We start from the raw sequence: 18816 nt of genomic DNA, 5'->3' as shown, positions 1-18816 counted from the left end.
CACACTCAGGAAAAAATGGACCTCAGTTTGTTGTAAAAAAAAATCCTATTAGCCCTTAGAAAAATTAAAAACTTGGGGCTAAAACAACATTTCAGTGGTAAAAATGTAATTTATTTTTTCTTCACCGCTCAATGGTAGAAAATTCTGTAAGGCACATGTGGTGTCAATATGATCACTGCACCCCTAGATGAATTGATTGGGGAGTGTAGTTTGTAAAATGAGTTAACATATAGGGGTTTGTGTTGTTCTGACACCTCAGGGGCTCTTCCAATGTGACATGGCACCCTCAAACCATTCCAGCAAAATCTGACCTCCAATATGGCACCTCTCCCTTCTGAGCTTTGCACTGTGCCTCAGAAGTAGTATTCCCCCACATATGGGGTATCTTCATACTCAGGATAAATTGCACAACATGTTGCATGGTGCAGTTTTCTTCTGTTACCCTTATGCAAATGCAAAATTTGGTGCTAAAATAACATTTTTGTGGGGAAAATGTGATTTTTTTTATTTTAACGGCTCAACATTATAAACCTCTTTGAAGCACCTAGGGGTTCAAGGTGCTCACCACACATCTAAATACATTCCTTGAGGGGTCTAGTTTCCAAAATAGGGTCACTTGTGGAGGGTTTCCACTGTTTAGGCACATCAGGGCTCTCCAAATGGGACATGACAGCCACTAATGATTCCAGGTAATTTTACATTCAAAAAGTCAAATGACGCTCCTTCCTTTCCGAGCTCTGACGTGCACCCAAACAGTAGTTTTCTCCCTAATATGGGTATCAGCATACTCAGCAGAAATTTCACTACAAATTGCTTGATGCAATTTCTCCTGTTACCCTTATGAAAATTGCAAAATTTGAGGCTAAAGTAACATTTTTGTGGCAAAAATGTGATTTTATCATTTTCACGGCTCAACGTTATAAAGTTCTGTGAAACACCTGGGGGTTCAGGGTGCTCACCACACATCACAAATACATTTCTAGTTTCCAAAATGGGATCACTTGTGGGGTTTCTTCACTGTTTAGGCACATCAGTGGCTCTCCAATTGAGACATGATGTCCATTAATGATTCCAGGAAATTTTACTTTCAAAAAGTGAAATGGCACTCCTTCCCTACCGAGCTCTGCCGTGCTCCCAAACAGTAGTTTTCTCCCTCATATAGGGTATCGGCTTGCTCAGGAGAAACTACACAACACATTTTGGGGTTCATTTTTTTCTGTTATCCTTGTCAAAATAAAAAAAATTGGGCGTGAAGTAAATTTTTTGTGAAAAAAAGTAAAATGTTCATTTTTTTTCCACATTCCAAAAATTCCTGGGAAGCACATGAATTGTTAATAAACTTCTTGAATGTGTTTCTTTTGAGCACCTTGAGGGGTGCAGTTTTTAGAATGGTGGGTATTTTCTGTCATATAGACCCCTCAAAGTGACTTCAAATGTGAGGTGGTCCCTAAAAAAATGGTTTTGTAAATTTTGCTGGAAACATGAAAAATCGCTGGTCAACTTTTAACTCTTATAACGTCCTAACAAAAAAACATGTTGGGTCCAAAATTGTGCTGATGTAAAGTAGACATGTGGGAAATGTTATTTATTAACTATTTTATGTGACATATCTCTGTGATATAAGGGCACGAAAATTCAAAGTTTGAAAATTGTGACATTTTCGCCAAATTTCTGTTTTTTTTCACAAATAAATGGAAGTCATATCGAAGAAATTTTACCACTATCATGAAGTACAATATGTCATGAAAAAACAATCTCAGAATCACCGGGGATCCGTTGAAGCGTTCCAGAGTTATAACCACATAAAGTGACAGTGGTCAGAATTGTAAAAATTGACCTGGTCATTAATGTGCACACCATCTTTGGGGTTAAAGGGAATAAAAATGTTAAAAAATCTCAAAATTTAAATTACTCCCCATTCAAAATAAAACAAGTAAAAAAAATACACATATTTGGTATCGCCGTGTTCAGAATCGCCCGATCTATCAACATGCAAAAAGAATTAATCCGATCAGTAAATGGCGTAACAAAAAAAAAATTAAAAACACCAGAATTACAGTTTTTTGGTCGCCGCAACATTGCATTTAAATGTATTAACGGGCGATCAAAAGATTGCATCTACACCAAAATGGTGTCAATAAAAATGTCAGCTTGGCACGCAAAAAAATAAGTCCTCACCCAGCCCCAGATCAGGAAAAATGGAGACGCTACAGGTCTCGGAAAATGAAGACAACTAAATCAGATAACTAATTGCTGTGTACCCATTAAATTCGTGAAAGAACATAAGTAACCCAAAACTAAATATAAGATAGTGATGGTAATGAACAAAGCAATTGACTTTGAAGAGCGAAGAGGCCTGGAATATAAATAGTCAGTGCTGCATACGTTGTAGCTGGATAAATGTTGTGAACAGGTTGCAGGATGCAGTGACGCACGAGAGGCAGAGCAAAAGTTAACAATTTAATTTAACAATGGGATGCTCCTTGCAGGGAGACAAACAGTTAAATGAGGGAATAAACAGTTCAGTTGTGAAGGATATACGGAGTTAATGAACAATGAACAATGTTTTTTCAAACACTTATTGTATCAGAGGTTCCTCAGGCTGAAGATGATGCTCATGGCTACCACTAGGAATTTCGGGGCCCCATACTGGCAAAATTTTCGGGGCCCACTTTAGACTCCGCCCAGGCTCCACCCCAGCCCCGCCTCCACTCGTCAAACTGTCCACAGTCCCACCACTCTCTTGGAAAAACTCCACTTCTGCACCATGTTCTCACCAATCACACATTAACAGTTCCCATCACCAGATCACACATATAGCCAGCAGCTTTTGCTTTGGACAAAAGATTTTTTAAGCCGCCATCACAACACTGTAGACTCTTTTGGCTGAGCCCTACTCTACTGTAACCTATTAAATATTTGTTAAAATATGTAATACAATTTAGGTACAGTATATTTTTATCTATTTTTCAATTTTTGAAATGACCAATAATATCACATACAAGGGACAAATACCATTGCACCATGTCCAGACCACATATTACCACCACATAGCGACCTATAATACCACATACAAGGAACAAATACCGCCACACCATGACCAGACCACATATTACCATCACAAAGTGACCAAATAATAGCACATACACGGGACAAATACCACAACACCATGTCCAGACCACATATTACCACCACATACTAACTGAATACTACAATGCTGATCAGTAATAAAAAAAACACAATACCATCACCATAAGTGCCATTATACACAGGAGATCTGTACTTAGTATGCAGTGTCTGTGTACAGATAATACAGTGATCAATTACATTATACACAGGAGCTCTGTATATAATGTACAGGTAATACAGTGATCACTGGTGACATTATACACAGCACCTCTGTATATAGTATACAGTATATAGTGTCAGTGTATAGGTATCACACTAACTCACCATGATGTATCTAGGTGAAGTCTTTTATCTTTGCTTTTCATCTTTCATCCAGTACAGACCGCCATCACATGTTCCAGCCAGGACTCGTCTCTGCAGGAAATAACACAGTTATCTAGAGCTCTGCTTGCAGAACACATTACTTATTTTTTTCCCAACGTCTACATTACATCACATGAAGAAAAAAAGGCGACATAGTGTCACTCTACACAATAACAGGACCATCCCCCCATTTAAAACAGTATACTCAAAAAATAAAATAAAGACATCACTGCAGTAATAATATACCTTAATTAGCCCCTATGGTAATAATATTCCCCATCCTGGCTCCCGCGTGTCTCATTCCTGGCTTCAGCCATATGTTCTCCCATCCCGCCCTCATGAGTATCCATTGTGCCCCATATGATGTCCCCATCTGTCTCCATCATATTCATCCCGTCCCATGATCCTGCACCCTTCCTGTGTCTTACTGCCACATTCTGCCCCCTCCTGTGTCTTACTGCCACATTCTGCCCCAGTGCCTCACATTCTGCCACCTCCTGTGTCGCACTGTCACATTCTGCCCCATGTCCATTCTGCCCCCTCCTGTGTCTCACTGTCACATTCTGCCCCCATTATGTCTTGCATTCTGCCCCCATCATGTCCAGCATTCTGCCCCATCATGTCCAGCATTCTGCCTCCATCATGTCCAGCATTCTGCTGCCATTATGTCCAGCAATCTGCCCCATCATGTCCAGCAGTCTGCCCCATCATGTCCAGCATTCTGCCCCCATTATGTCCAGCAATCTGCCCCATCATGTCCAGCATTCTGCCCCCATTATGTCCAGCAATCTGCCCCATCATGTCCAGCATTCTGCCCCCATTATGTCCAGCATTCTGCCCCATCGTGTCCGGCAATCTGCCCCATCATGTCCAGCATTCTGCCCCCATTATGTCTGCAATCTGCCCCATTATGTCCAGCATTCTGCCCCCATTATGTCCAGCATTATGCCCCATCATGTCCAGCAATCTGCCCCATCATGTCCAGCAATCTGCCCCATCATGTCCAGCAATCTACCCCATCATGTCCAGCAATCTGCCCCATCATGTCCAGCATTCTGCCCCATCATGTCCAGCATTCTGGCCCATCATGTCCAACATTCTGCAATCATGTCCAGCAATCTGCCCCATCATGTCCAGCATTTTGCCCCGGGCCCCCCGGATCGCCGCTTTCAATTAAAAAAAAAAAGTTCTTCCTTACCTGGTCGCGCTCCAGCGGTGATGCTCGCGATCCCTCCACGCTGCTGAAGCGCGCACTCGCCGGCGACTGAACGTGAAGTCAGACGCCGGCGACGGGTGCGCTGCGGCTGACGTCAGCTGCCAGCCTCCGATTGGCTGGTGGCTGTTAACTATTGAGGGGCGGGCCGTCGGGCCCGCATGTCAATAGCGTTCAGCTGCCGCAGTGCAGCGCCGCTAAGGGCCCGGTTTAGCGTGCCGGTAGGGGCCCGGGGAGCAGATGGACCCATACGCCAGTCAGGGCAGTAATGCCCTGATGGCGGCCCTGATGATGCTTGGAAGTCAGTAGTGCCAACAACGGCTGGCTCGGTGCTTTTCCAATGAGGTACTGCAGGCAACGGTCGTCCATCTTCTGGCTGCAGTGGTCGGTCTCCAGTACCTTCCACTGAGCCCTTAGTCCATGAGTGGCTGTGGCCAAAGCAAACAAGGCTGCAGTACAGTCAGGGTCCTGGTCAAGCGGTGTGGCAATGTCCGGCAGGGAGGGCAGCAGCGAACAGTCCTGCACTCTGCCCTGCCTCTTAGGATGATGTGCGGCGCTTTTCTGAAAAGGGCTCTCGGCTCTCTCCCTGTTACTGCGGTGGGTTCCGGCAGCGTCCTGCGGTCGAATCGGTAGCATGTCATTACGATCTGGCTGCGCACCCCACGGAGCATGATGCGCATGCACCTTGCCTCTGTCACTGCTGGCGGGAAACTGCTTCATGCTGCGCGCTTTCCTGTCCGTGTTAAGGGCTAGCGGAATGCACAAAATAATTATGATGGTAAGAGGTGCGTTCGCAGCCCGGGGTCCACCGTGCAGAGATGTAACCTGCTGCTAGGTAATGGCGGATAGTAGCATGCTCAGGTTACCTCACCCGGAGTGTACGAGGCGAACCCTGTTACTTCACAAGGTCGTACTAATAAAATATGAGCGCAAGCGATGTGGTCACAGAACTCTGCCCAGAGGCACGGAGTCAGAGTCCTTCTAGACCCACTTGCGCACGGAGCCACTGCAGCGGCACCAGACAGTGACGCTAGGAAAATGCTGTGCCCTGTTAGCTGTCACAGGGTGCAGCGGATAGACTTGTAACGCCCAGAGGTACGGGAAATATGGCGGCACTATGGCGCTAACCTTTGTGCATAAGTGCCTTTTACACATAGCGAGATCGCTAGCGATATCGCTAAAGCGTCACCGATTTTCTGACGCAACAGCGATATCGCTAGCGATCTCGCTTTGTGTGACACATACCTGCGACCGCCCCCCCCGCTGGATATCGCTGATCGCACTCGAATGTCCTGAGCCATTTTTTTCTCGTTGGCGCTCCGCTGGCGTTGACTAGTGACGCTTGGACGCAGGCGGAAGTCATCATCGCTGTGGTGTGACAGGTAAGAGCGACCACCAAGCATCGCTGGATCGTTGCTGCATCGCTGGTGAGATCTGCCTGTTTAGCAGCTCACTAGCGACCATTTAGCGGTGCACCAGCGATCCTGACCAGGTCGTAACGTTGTCGGGATCGCTGGTGCATCGCTAAATGTAACAGGACCCTTAGACTTGAGCACTGTGGCACATGCTTTGCCTCCATGAGGCACTGACTCAAGCTAAACTAACCCTAACACATCAAAGGGAGGGGTTATTTAATGAGTCAGTCACGAATTTCATGCATCCATCATCAATCACACAAGTCTCGACAAAAGTCTATCTTAGCGCATTGCCGAGCAGCCATGCAAACCTTTTATAGCAGCGTCCTTCCAGGACCTTCTTGATGGTCCAATCTGATCTTGAGAAGGACCTGAGCATGTGACCTCTGATCTCCAATGAGAGATCGTCCCATGGGCATGCTTAGTGGACCAAAAGGAGGACTTAGTCCCTGGAGTAGCTCGCTGCTGACCAGCATGCATTGCTATAGCTGGACCAGAGGTGGCAGCAGCAACCAAATCCACAGTGCTGGGCTGAGCAGAGCGCAGGATCGACGAGTCTGCTGAGCAGCCTTCTCTGCGGGCGGAGAAGAATGGGAGACTGCCGAAGGCAAGGATCGGGAATCCTGCTGTGCAGCGACAGGAACCCGACTCGTAACAGTCCGGGCCTTTTTGCCTTCCCCGGTACCCGCGGTCCGGTCTTCCTCCTTAGGCTGGTTTCACATTAGCGCTTTTTAAGCGCACGCACGGCCGGGGGTAGCTCCGCCCCCGAGCCGGCTCTCTGCCCGGCGTGCCCGCCCCTTGCTTGTAGCGCCGCCTCCTAGCGCACAGCGGCGCCTGCGATCGGCGCACCCTATCTTTAGCATAGGGTGCGCAGATCGTGCGCAGGCCGTGCGCTAGTTGCGCTTTGACCTGCGCTGCGCACTTTTGACGGTGCGCCGTGCGCGCCAAAATCCGAAAAGTTTGATTTTGGCGCGCACGGCGCACCGTCAAAAGTGCGCAGCGCAGGTCAAAGCGCAACTAGCGCACGGCCTGCGCACGATCTGCGCACCCTATGCTAAAGATAGGGTGCGCCGATCGCAGGCGCCGCTGTGCGCTAGGAGGCGGCGCTACAAGCAAGGGGCGGGCACGCCGGGCAGAGAGCCGGCTCGGGGGCGGAGCTACCCCCGGCCGTGCGTACGCTTAAAAAGCGCTAATGTGAAACCAGCCTTACAATGTCGCCACATGTAACAAAAGGTTACTGCAAGTGTAAAACCTGTGGAAGAACATGCATGGCCACAAACAAGTGTACAGATGGCACGGCAATGATATTATGACCAGAGGTAAGAAGATACAAACAGATGATAAGTATGATGTGGCAAAGTAAATACTAACGCATTGTGATTGCACCTGCCCGACGCGTGTTTCGTCTACGGATTCAACAGGGAACTGAGATGTAATGTGGTGAGGGGTAATACAAAGGACGGATAGCCAATCCATTCGCACCTGCCGTAATTGAATCTCTCACATGTGTGAGTTGTAGTGATCGCATACACCATGCATAGTATCGTATCCAGCGAACTGTCAACACCTCGCTACAATTATCACACCAGACAAGGACATAGAAATTTTGACCCTAGAAAAAATCCTAAAAATAGGAACACAAATTTTAAGTCCACAATAAAGGTAATCAATTTATCTGATATAGTACTTACAAAATTACAAACTGATGTTCTCAACAAAGGACTCACCTTTTCACCTACAAATAGGTTTGATTAATTTACTGCACTAAAATACTGTTCGAAAATTAATTTTTAAAAAGATTTTTCATAAACAGTCTGATGATGTTGTTTTTCTAACCACAAAAGAACGGGAAGCAGTTGTGGTGCTACAGAGTCTTTTGGATGAGCTACGAATACAAACTTCAGGTTTGCTTCCTAAATCCATCATGTCCCCGGGCCGTCACCAAAATGTCCCCATTTGTCCTTATATCCGCACATTGATTTATTTGTAAAACTAGTTGGGGAAGAATTTAAAAAGATCCCAAAAACATTACCATATGATAGCTACGAAAGATGAAAGGAACGCCATCGAGGAATTGAAACGAATGGAGAACAAAATCATCAAACCCTCAGATAATGGGGGTAACATTGTAATTTGGCCAACTGTGAAATATGAGAAGGAAGTGAGACGACAACTGAACGACCAAACTACATACAAAAAACTAACATTGAACCCCCTTTCTAGTTAACAGGACTAACTATATAACATTCTGGCTGAGGCTCTTTCCAGGGGAATAATTATGGAAATGGAATGTCTTCTCAATAAGAATTCAAGAATCTCCACCTTTTACCTAAGATTCACAAGGTTGACCAATTTTCTCAGGTATAGAAAACTTATATGTATCTACAGGGTGGTCATTTATATGGATACACCTGGGTGGGCTGACTTCAAAATGGCCGCCATGGTCACCACCCATCTTGAAAAGTTTTCCCCCTCCCATATACTAATGTGCCACAAACAGGAAGTTGATATCACCATCCATTCCCATTTGTTTAGGTGTATCCATATAAATTGCCCACCCAAGTATAACCTTATAAATGGCCCACCCTGTATATGCAGATTTATTGACTATATTTTAAGACCCATAGTTGAAACACTGCCCTCTTACCTTAAAGACACCTTTGTAAAACACTTTATTGCCTGTTTTGCCAATATACTGTATTAATCTGACATCTTACCTAATCTGATGACCACTGTATTAGCCCTTGTGACTGCATTTCATGAGGACTTTCCCTTTCCTTTTGTTTCCCTTCATTATATTCATTCTAGAGATAGGCCCGATGCTATCACATCGGGAGTGCGGTGTTCCCCAACCAGGCGCAGTAACAGCCGCATCTTTACCTCGCATGCGTGGGTAGAGCGCGCAGTTGTGGCTGTTACTGCTCATGCGCGGGAATAGCGGTGACATGATGTCACGGCCACGAACTGCACCTGCGCAAGTGACATACACGTTACCGCTATTCCCGCTCATGCATAGTAACGACGCGGCTGTTACTGCGACTGCGTGGCAATAGTGGAGACGTGTATGTCACTTGTGCAGGCGCGGGCCTTATGGGATTCGGGGACAGCGGCCAACTGGAGATTATATATACAGTAGCTGTTTTCCGTGTTGATTTTAATCATGTAATTATTAAAAATTGTACTATTCTTTTTAAATATTGGCTGTGCATCATATATTGGGTATTGGAAAATGGCGACTTTTTAAAAAAAATTTTTTACAAACTTTGGATTTTTTTTCACCGCTTAAATAAAAAAGAACCTATTCATGTTTTGTATCTACAAACTCGTAATGACCTGTAGAATCATAATGGCTGGTCAGTTTTTGCATTTAGTGAACATGGTAAAAAAAAAAACAATTGTGGAATTGCAACATTGTACATGAGTACAGCAGTGTATGAGACCAGTGATCAAAGTAAAAATGATGCATGATCCTACAGTAAAAAATAATAAAAGGTAAATAAAATATGTAAAAAAAAGTTTAAAAAAAACACACAAAAGTGCACACAAATCATGAAAATTCCTTTCGCCACTCAAAACGCAGCGTTTGGGATAAAAACAAAAATAAACAAAAAAAGTACACATAATTGGTATCGCTTCATCCAGAACGACCCATCTTTATAAAACTGGCACGTTATTTATTCACTATGGCGAACTATGTAAAAAAAAATTTAAAAATATGCCAAAAATATTGCTTTTTCATCACAGTGATTCACAAAAAAAGTGAATAAAAGGCAATCAAAAAGTCTTATGTAAAAATGAAAATGCCAAATCGTCCTGCAAAAAAAACAAGCCCTAATGTGGCTCATTAGGCAAAAAAATAAAAAAGTTACAGCTCTCAGAATATGATCATGCAAAAATAAATTCATTTTGATAAAATATTGTTTTTATTGTGTAAAAATAGCAAAGCATAAAAAAAATGTAAATCTGGTATTGCTGCAATCGTACCGACCCGAGGAACAAATCGATCTTATCACTTTTCCCACGTGGTGAATGGCGCAAAAAATACAAAATCAAAACAATATCTGAATTGATGTTTTTTGTTAATTCTGTGTTTGAAAAGTCTGAATAAAAAGTGATAGAAAAATCTATGCACCCCAAAATGGTACCAAAAAAATCTACAACTTGTCCTGCAAAAAATAAGCCCTCACACAGCTCTGTTCGCAAAAAAAAACAAAAAAAACACAGTTCTCAGAATATGCTGACAAAAAAACTACTTTTTATTAAAAAATGATTTTTACTGTGTGATAGCAGCAAAACCTAAAAAGAAAAAAAACACGATAAACATCTGGTATCGCTGGGATCGCACAGACCCGAAGAATAAATCCGTCTTCTCACGGTGAACTGCACAAAAATAAAAACTATTCTTGTACTGCTTTCTACTTGTTCACTATGCCTCACAAAAATTGGAATAAGGCTTGACTCACATTAATCCTGTGCTCTCCATTGAGCGCTTACAACGGGGTTTCTGTGAAAATTCCTCAAAACTGCGATTCAGACAAAACCTCGGACGGAACCACTCACTTATGAGGCAGATGGTGTCACTTTGGACTGGTCTGTGCTCCAGCATTGTCGCATCATTTTTATTGCACAAGTATGGCAAATACAGATCTGTGCATGCCTAAAAAGATGGATACCACTGAAACAGATGCCAAATGGAGTGCAAAGTGTCTTTGTCTCCATCTGCCTCATGGTGGGTGGTTCTGTTGGAGGTTTTGTCATAATTGCATTTTTATGGGATTTACACGGAAACCCCGATGTAAGTGGTCAGCGTAGAACACAAGAATGTGATCCAGCCTTATATGGAAGCAATCAAAAAATGTTATGTACCCTAAAATGTTACTGATAAAACCATAATTTATCCCGCACAAAATCAGCCCCCACTCAGCCCCATAAATAAAATTCAGTGAAATCTGTGCCCCCTCCTTCTGAGCCCCACTGTGCCTAAACTGCAGTAAGAGGCCACAGGTTTGGCATTATTGTAATGGAAAGAACGCACTTAATTAACGAGTGCATATCGCCAGAACCACAGGATGGGAACAATGTATGGGATCGCTACAATGCATGGGTCTCTACACTGTATGGGGACACAATGTATGAGCACTAGATTGGCAGATTTGCAATTCTCCAGAAAAAAAGCCTGGCGTGGATGTTACAAAATTGTCACTGCAGCCAGAGATAAATTAAATGAGAGGTGCAGTTTCTACAATGGGGTCATTTTAGGGGGTTTTCTGCTGTTCTGACACTTTAGGGGCTCCGCAAATGTCACCTGTAAACTGTTCTAGCAAAATCTGTGCTCCAAAAGCCAAATAGCGCTCCTTCCTTCTCAGCCCTGACGTATGGCCTAACAGTAATTTCTGACAACATATGGGGCAGCACCGCATTCAGGAGAAATGGCACAATAAATTGTGGGGTCTAGTTTCACCTATTAACTCTTGTGTTCCTGACAGATTTGCAGCAAATGCAAAAATTACATTTTTACCACTAAAATGTCATAATTCCACATTTCAATGTTATAAAATTCTGTGAGGCACCTATGGGTTCAAAATACTCACTACACCCCTAGATGAATTTCCTGAGGGGTCTAGTTTCCAAAATGAAGTCACTTTCTGCTTTTCTTGCATGTCAGGGGCTCTCAAAATATGACATAGCATTCACAATCTATTCCAGACAAATAGCATTTTTTCCTTTCCTAGCCCTGCCATGTGCCCAAGCGGAAGTTTTTGACCACATATGGGTTATTTTCGCATTCAGAACAAATTTGAAGCTAAAACAACATTTTCGGGGAAAAAAAGGAAAATTTTCATAATAACGACCTAATGTTATCAAATTGTGTGTAGTACATGTGTGTTCAAAATACTGACTACATCCCTGGATAAAAACATTGAGGAGAATAGTTTCCAGAATAGGGTAACTTTTGAGGGTGTTTCACTGTTTAGGCACCTAAGGGGCTCTCCAAATGCAACATGATGCCCGCAGACCATTCCATCAAAGTCTGTGTTCCAAAACATCACTCTTTCCTTTCCGAGTCTTGCCATGCACTCAGACAGTAGTTTTCCTCCACATATGGGGTATTAGCGTACTCAGGAGAAATTGCACAACAAATTTGGGGGTCTATTTTCTCCTGTTTCCTTTGTGAAAATAACAAATTTGGGGCTAAAAGTACATTTTTGTGGGTAAAATGTGATTTACTATAATACTGCCCCTATGTATAAGAATATAACTACAATAATATTACCCCTATGTACAAGAATATAACTACTATAATACTGCCCCTATGTACAAGAATATAACTACTATAATACTGTCCCCTATGTACAAGAATATAACTACTATAATATTGCCCCTTTGTACAAGAATATAACTACTATAATACTGCCCCCTATGTACAAGAATATAACTACTATAATATTGTCCCTTTGTACAAGAATATAACTACTATAGTGCTGCCCCCAATGTACAAGAATATAACTATTATAATACTGCCCCCTATGTGCAAGACTATAACTACTATAATACTGCCCCCTATGTACAGGAATATAACTACTATAATACTGCCCCTATGTACAAGAATATAGCTACTATAATACTGCCTCCTATGTAAAAGAATATAACTACTATAATACTGCCCCCTATGTACAAGACTATAACTACTATAATACTGACCTCTATGTACAAGAATATAACTCATAATACTGTCCCCTATGTACCAGAATATACTGTAACTCCTATAATACTGCCCCATGTACAAGAATATAACTACTATAATACTGCTCCTATATACAAAAATATAACTACTATAATACTGTCCCCTATGTACAAGAATATAACTACTATAATATTGTACCCTATGTACAAGAATATAACTGTAAGAATCTGTTCAGCTTGTGACTATCTGCCATTTTCTTGTAGTGTTCTGGCTGCTGGTCTTTTTCCCCTGGTGCTCGGTTTTGTCTTGGGTCAGGTGATAGTATCACCCTTTATTAACTGTCTCCCATTCCTTGCTGGACAACAGTCTTAATCCGCTTGAAGTCTGGCTTGGAGCCTTGCTTTGCCTTCTGTGTGTTTAATTAGTGCAGTTCTGGGACCTCTGGTTCTGCTAGTCTTAGTTTCTGTTTTCAGTGTTTTTCTGCAGCCTTCTCTTTGTTTTCTATTAGGAGGTGACCCGTTTTTGTACCCAGTCCTTAGATCTTTCAGGGACCCCCTTCCCCCTATCTATAGGTCTTCGCTTGAGATTTACCTAGGATCGTCGGTGGGTCTTTTCACAAGGAATGGGTTGCTCACTCCATCATAGGGTATCAGCCTATTCGCAGTGCAGGGTCAGTTTTCCCCCCTCCTACCCTAGTCCTGTGCTGCAGAACCATAACAGTTTGTCCAGCCCGGAAAGAAAAAAAAAACCCTCCCGGATTTCTGCAATATGAACAGCGTTCAGGATCTTGGTCAATGCCTGCAACAGTTAACATTGGAAGTTTCCAGCTTACAACAGCACGTGAGTAATTGCCCAGGGGTCCACCCTGAAGAGCCTAAGGTGAGTTTGCCTGAATGTTTTTCTGGTAAACGGCAGGAATTTTTTTCGTTCAAAAATGCATGTATACTTTATTTTCAGCTTAGACCCAGGTCTTCAGGGGCAGAGTTACAGCATGTGGGCATTGTTAGGTCCTTATTGCGAGGGGAGCCGCAAGTTTGGGCCTTTTCATTGCGTCCTGATGACCCTTGTTTGATGTTAGTAGAAGTGTTTTTTTCTGCTATGGGGTTAATATATGATGATCCAGATCAGGTCGCTACAGCCGAGGCAAAACTCAGATGGCTGAAACAGGGTTCTGGTGACGGTGAGGGATATTGTACCCAGTTCAGAAGTCAGCTGGAATGATCCAGCACTCAAAAGTTAGTTTTTAGCAGGTTTGAATGACAGGGTTAAAGATTTACTAATTGCATACCCTGCACCTGCTACACTTGAAGCAGCAATGCAGTTAGCTATCAAGGTGGATAGAAAATTGAGAGACAGGCAGAATGAGTAGAAGGCTTCAATTCTGCAGGGTCCTGTCTCTCAAGAGACCCCGTGGACTATGGGGAACCGATGCAACCTGGCGCGATGTCCTCTCGTTCCCAGGAAAGGGAGAGAAGGTTCTCTGAGGGGCTATGTGTTGTGAGTTCATTTTCTGGTCCACCAGTTGTGAGTTCTCCTTCCAGGCTCCCTCTGGTGGTAACAGGAGGTAGTGAGGCTGATTTAATCAGTAGAGATCTGCCACCTGATAATGAGGATGACGATTGGACCTCAGGAATCTCAGACTGGATTTAAGACAGCTGACGCCCTATTCTGCTGCTGGTGATTCCTTCTGACTTGTCAGGTCTTGGTTTTCAGCTCTGTTCCAGTAATCTAAAGCTAAGTTTTTCTGCTAATGTTCACACTTGATTTTGTTGGTCTATTCAGTTTTTTGTGTGGTCAGCCAGCCCCGGCTGGGGCTGCGCTAAATTTCCACTCTTATTTATCTGTATTTGCCAATTTGCTTTTTGTCCCTTATTAGATTGGCCTCTTTTTGCTCTGTCTCATAATATTTCAGAGTGCTGATATAGTGGGAGAAGTCTAGTGACTTCAGGGTTAATTTTGCTATCAGAAGTGTTGGACTTTATTTTTGTAGGGTTTTTTACAGATTGCAGACAGTGTCTTTCCTTTCCTATCCTTTCTAGTTAGTTTGGGCCCCATCATTTGCTCAGCCTATTTTCCTGCCTGTGTTTGTGCATTCATCTTGTTTCACCTTCAATACATGTGGGGGGCTGTCTTTCCTTTGGGGTCTGCTGTGGGGCAGTTAGTTTTCCCCTTTTCTTGCTTCAGGCTTATTTAGTCCTCCGGCTGTGACGAAGCGTCTAGGACCATTGTAGGTATGCTCCATGGCTGCTGCTAGTTGTGTGGTTAGGATCAGGGATCTGCAATCTGCATAGTTACCAACCTCTCTGGTTTTCTGTGACTTAGCTTGTTTTGTTTTTTTCTCCTCAGTGACCCATTCATAACAGCTATGCCTTTATTGTGGTAAGACTGGCTATTTTATCAATGTGAAGGTCGCATAAATCAGGAAAAGAAAAAAAAAGGGGGTCAGAGTAACCCTCCCATTCGTATTGCATTTTTACGGTCCGCAGGAGGTTCTTTTTCTGGTAGTTCTATCTGTCATGGTCATACTATGGATTTTCAAGTGATGGTGGACTGTGGGTCTGCACTGAATTTGATCAATCAACAATTTCTAGACAAGTATAAGATTGAGTTTGTACCTTTATCATCCTTTTTCCTGTAGTGGCAATAGATAACACTCCACTAGAGCATGGGTGCGCTGCCCGAAAGGTCACCGGGTTTCCACTCACTGCGAATATGGAGCACCAGGAATCTTTAGATTTGTTTGTACTTGATAAATTGCCTTTTCCAGTTGTCCTGGTGTTACCCTGGTTAAAAGTGCACAATCCTGTACTGGACTGGTCGTCAAATACTATAAGATCCTGGGGTCAGGGGTGTGTAACGTTCCACACTGTCTGTCGACGGGGATTACGTTGCCGGTCTTGGAGGTAAACACTGGCACACTCAGGGTTAAAAAGAGTCCATTCGATTTATTTGCTCCATAAACCTCACAGCAACAAAACAAGGTTTCCAGCCTTCACAGCAGTCGAAAGCAACAGAAACAGTCCTTAGCTGGGCTTTATTCCCTCAGGCCCTGTGCACACACAGGCCAGGGCAGTGTCCAGCCCGGAGGCTCTGACTTGAGCCGTACACACAGGAGATCTTCTCCTTCCTAAGAACACAGACTACTCTGTAGTGTCCCACCTGGATACATGGAAGTCTGTCCGCACTGTGACAGACTCCCTCACACTCACTGCCCATGTGCTAAACACAGCCTCCATTATGTGGGCTGTAACCACACCCACAGGTGAGGTATGGATCACATGGGCTGGTCACATGGTCATGACCTCATGGCAGGTCCTGAAACTCCTGCAGGTCCTGAAGGAAAACGGGTACAGTCAGCACCCTCACCCAGAGATAATAATAATAATAATAATAAATTTTATTGCTATAGCGCCGACATATTCCACAGCACTTTACATTTCAGAGAGGACTTTTACAGACAATAGACATTACAGCATAACAATAATCACATAGATTATAACACATACCAAGAGGAATGAGGGCCCTGCTCACAATCTTACAGTCTATTAGGAAAGAGGTAGACACGAAAGGTGGGTGGTAACAGTTGCCCTGATTGTATGGACCAGCCATAATGTTAAGTGTGTAACAGTACAGACACAGAGGGCTAATGGATGCATAAAGCATGTGGGAACATGATGCGGGGAACCTGGTTATGGTAAAACTTTTGGCTGTGCCACACAGGGATAGATTAGGTTAATGTGTTGAGGTGATAGGCCAGTCTGAATAAATGCGTTTTCAGGGCACGCTTAAAACTATGGGGATCGGGGACTAATCATATTGACCTGGGAAGGGCATTCCAAAGAATTGGCGCAGCACGTGTAAAGTCTTGGAGACGGGAGTGGGAGGTTCTGATTATTGAGGATGCTAACCTCAGGTCATCAGCAGAACGGAGGGCGCGGGTAGGGTGGTATACTGAAACAAGGGAGGAGATGTAGGGTGGTGCTGAGCCATGGAGGGCTTTGTGGGTGAGGGTAATAAGTGTATACGAGGCAATGTGGGTAGCCAGACACTCCCATCTCTCATAGCTACCCGCAACCCGGACCCAGTGCACTAAACGCCATATTAGTGCTCATGTGCACTAACAACAAAATACTCCGGGTTGCATCGCAGGGAGCATCCATCCCTGTGTCATATACCTCCCATTAACCATGCAGCCACCAGTCACACCACATATTCCCCCTCTCTGCCTAAAGCCGTGGGGCTTGGCACTTTCTATTACTTGACCAGAGATCCTTCTCGGTCGTCTCTGCCAGTCAAATCGGCTATCAAAGTCGGGCCCTGCTACTGAACCCTTCTGTAGGCGTCCATTATCCGACTCGGTCTCATTCTTTGATAAAGATGCCCCCTTATCAGACCACCCGCATCCCCGGCAGTCACTTTGGTGTTGCGACTCTCTTGCACCCATACCTCTTGTCTGGACTGACGCTTTGTCACCACGTCTGCTACAGGGTCTCCCACCTAGGTCACTCAGCCCTGAGCTAACTGGGGCATCACTACTTCCTCTTCCATCAGGCCACCTACTGTCGTGTCTCTGCTGGCCATTTCTCCTATGTTCTATATCAGGGGTCCCAAACACACGGCCCGCAGGCCGCATGCGGCCCCTGAGGCAGGCATCTGTGGCCCGCGGTGCACCACATGTCTCACTCCCTGAGGCAGGGAGAAGGCACACATTCAGGAGCGGTAATGGCATTGGCTGTTCTGTGTGCACACACTGCACAGGACCTGTGATGAGGTCACAGGAGGGGGAGGAGTCAGAGGTCACATGATCAGGGGCCTCAGTGTGTGCTGGACACTGCTGTCTGTGCTGGTTGCCATGATGCTGGCTGAAGGTAAGTTTATGTGTGGGGTCAGGAGGGGTTTACAGGGTGGATGGAGCAGAGCCATGTGTGTACGGGGTGTATGGAGTGGAGCACTGTGTGTTCAAGGTGTGCAGAGCCCTGTGTGTTCGAGGTGTACAGAGCCCTGTGTGTGGCGCCCCTGAGGGTTCAGTCGCCACAGAGGTACGGCACCTCCTCCTGGTGTGGTACCCCACTATCCAGGTAAGGTGGAGACACCTGACCACACTTCAACACCTGCACCCCCACACTACAAAGTAGTGTAGCAAAGCACCTTCGGCGGCTCCCTGCTTGGAGTGTAGCATAGCACCCCTTGGTGGCTCCCTGCTTGGAACACGAAACGTGCTGGGAGATGGGTGGAGTTTAGTTCGCATAAAAGTGCTGGAAGAGTTGAGTCAGTCAGTCAGTCTTTCATTCAGTCAGTGAGTGAGGATGTAGAAGGACAGAGAGTGAGAAAGAGAAGATCCCCGAGAGAGGGATGGAAGAAGGAAGTGCTGCAGCAGGCCACAGTGATCTGGGTCTGCTGGCACAGGAAAGAGACAGAGAAAGGAAGCTTGATTCTCCATTGGAAAGAAGGATTAGTACGGAACGTAAGGGGAATAGGAGGACTAAGGATCGGGGTTGGAAGAGAGAACCCTTCTCAAGTTCTAAGCGCAAGGCCGGGGTCCGGTCCCCGAGGTTGTATGGATACTAATGGTCCTGCAGCAGACACCAGAGGAATAGAAGTCGTGACCACTTTATTCCCACACAAGACTTGGGGGCACAACAGCAATGATAGTGAGCCGGGACTAGGTAGTAAGGAGTCCCCGAAGCAGGCTACAGCTGTCTGCCGTACAAGTAGAGTTCATAGGAACATCTGACAGGAGGAACTCCAGTGTAACTCAGTACTGTGAGTACTTCACTCAAAGGCGCTATAAGAGGAGACGTTCAGAAAAGGCACATATGTTGGCAGAGTGTTGGAAGGGAGTACTTCATCTTGCCTGGAAGTTGGCTGAGCTCCTGACCTGGAGGACACAGCACCGAGGCGGGCACCTGTGTGCACAGCAGACTGTGAGTAAAGCTTTGGAACTACATGCCCTTGTGTCCTCCACTTATTTCTGCGCCAACGCGCCAGCACGGCTACATCCCTTGCGCCCG

The 18816-nt window shown here is 44.8% G+C and overlaps 1 protein-coding gene across 5 annotated transcripts in view; it reads right to left on the bottom strand.

The window, feature by feature from the left end:
• The window catches only part of LOC141068060 (multidrug and toxin extrusion protein 1-like), a 234623-nt gene that overhangs the window by 39129 nt on the left and 176678 nt on the right, over positions 1-18816 (bottom strand). Inside the window, exon 1 of one of the 5 annotated variants that reach the window (XM_073558272.1) lies at positions 3454-5855. The exons of the other annotated variants lie outside the window; for them this stretch is intronic. Coding sequence (XP_073414373.1) covers positions 3454-3456 — 3 coding nt within the window. The 5' untranslated portion in view covers positions 3457-5855. Of the gene's footprint in view, positions 1-3453; positions 5856-18816 lie in introns of those variants that run through there. 5 annotated transcript variants of the gene reach the window in all.

This window comes from Dendrobates tinctorius, unplaced genomic scaffold, assembly GCF_039654945.1.
Source record: "Dendrobates tinctorius isolate UK_male_01 unplaced genomic scaffold, ASM3965494v1 ptg000013l, whole genome shotgun sequence".
NCBI lineage: Eukaryota > Metazoa > Chordata > Amphibia > Anura > Dendrobatidae > Dendrobates > Dendrobates tinctorius.
This window is presented reverse-complemented; position numbering and strand designations above follow the sequence as displayed.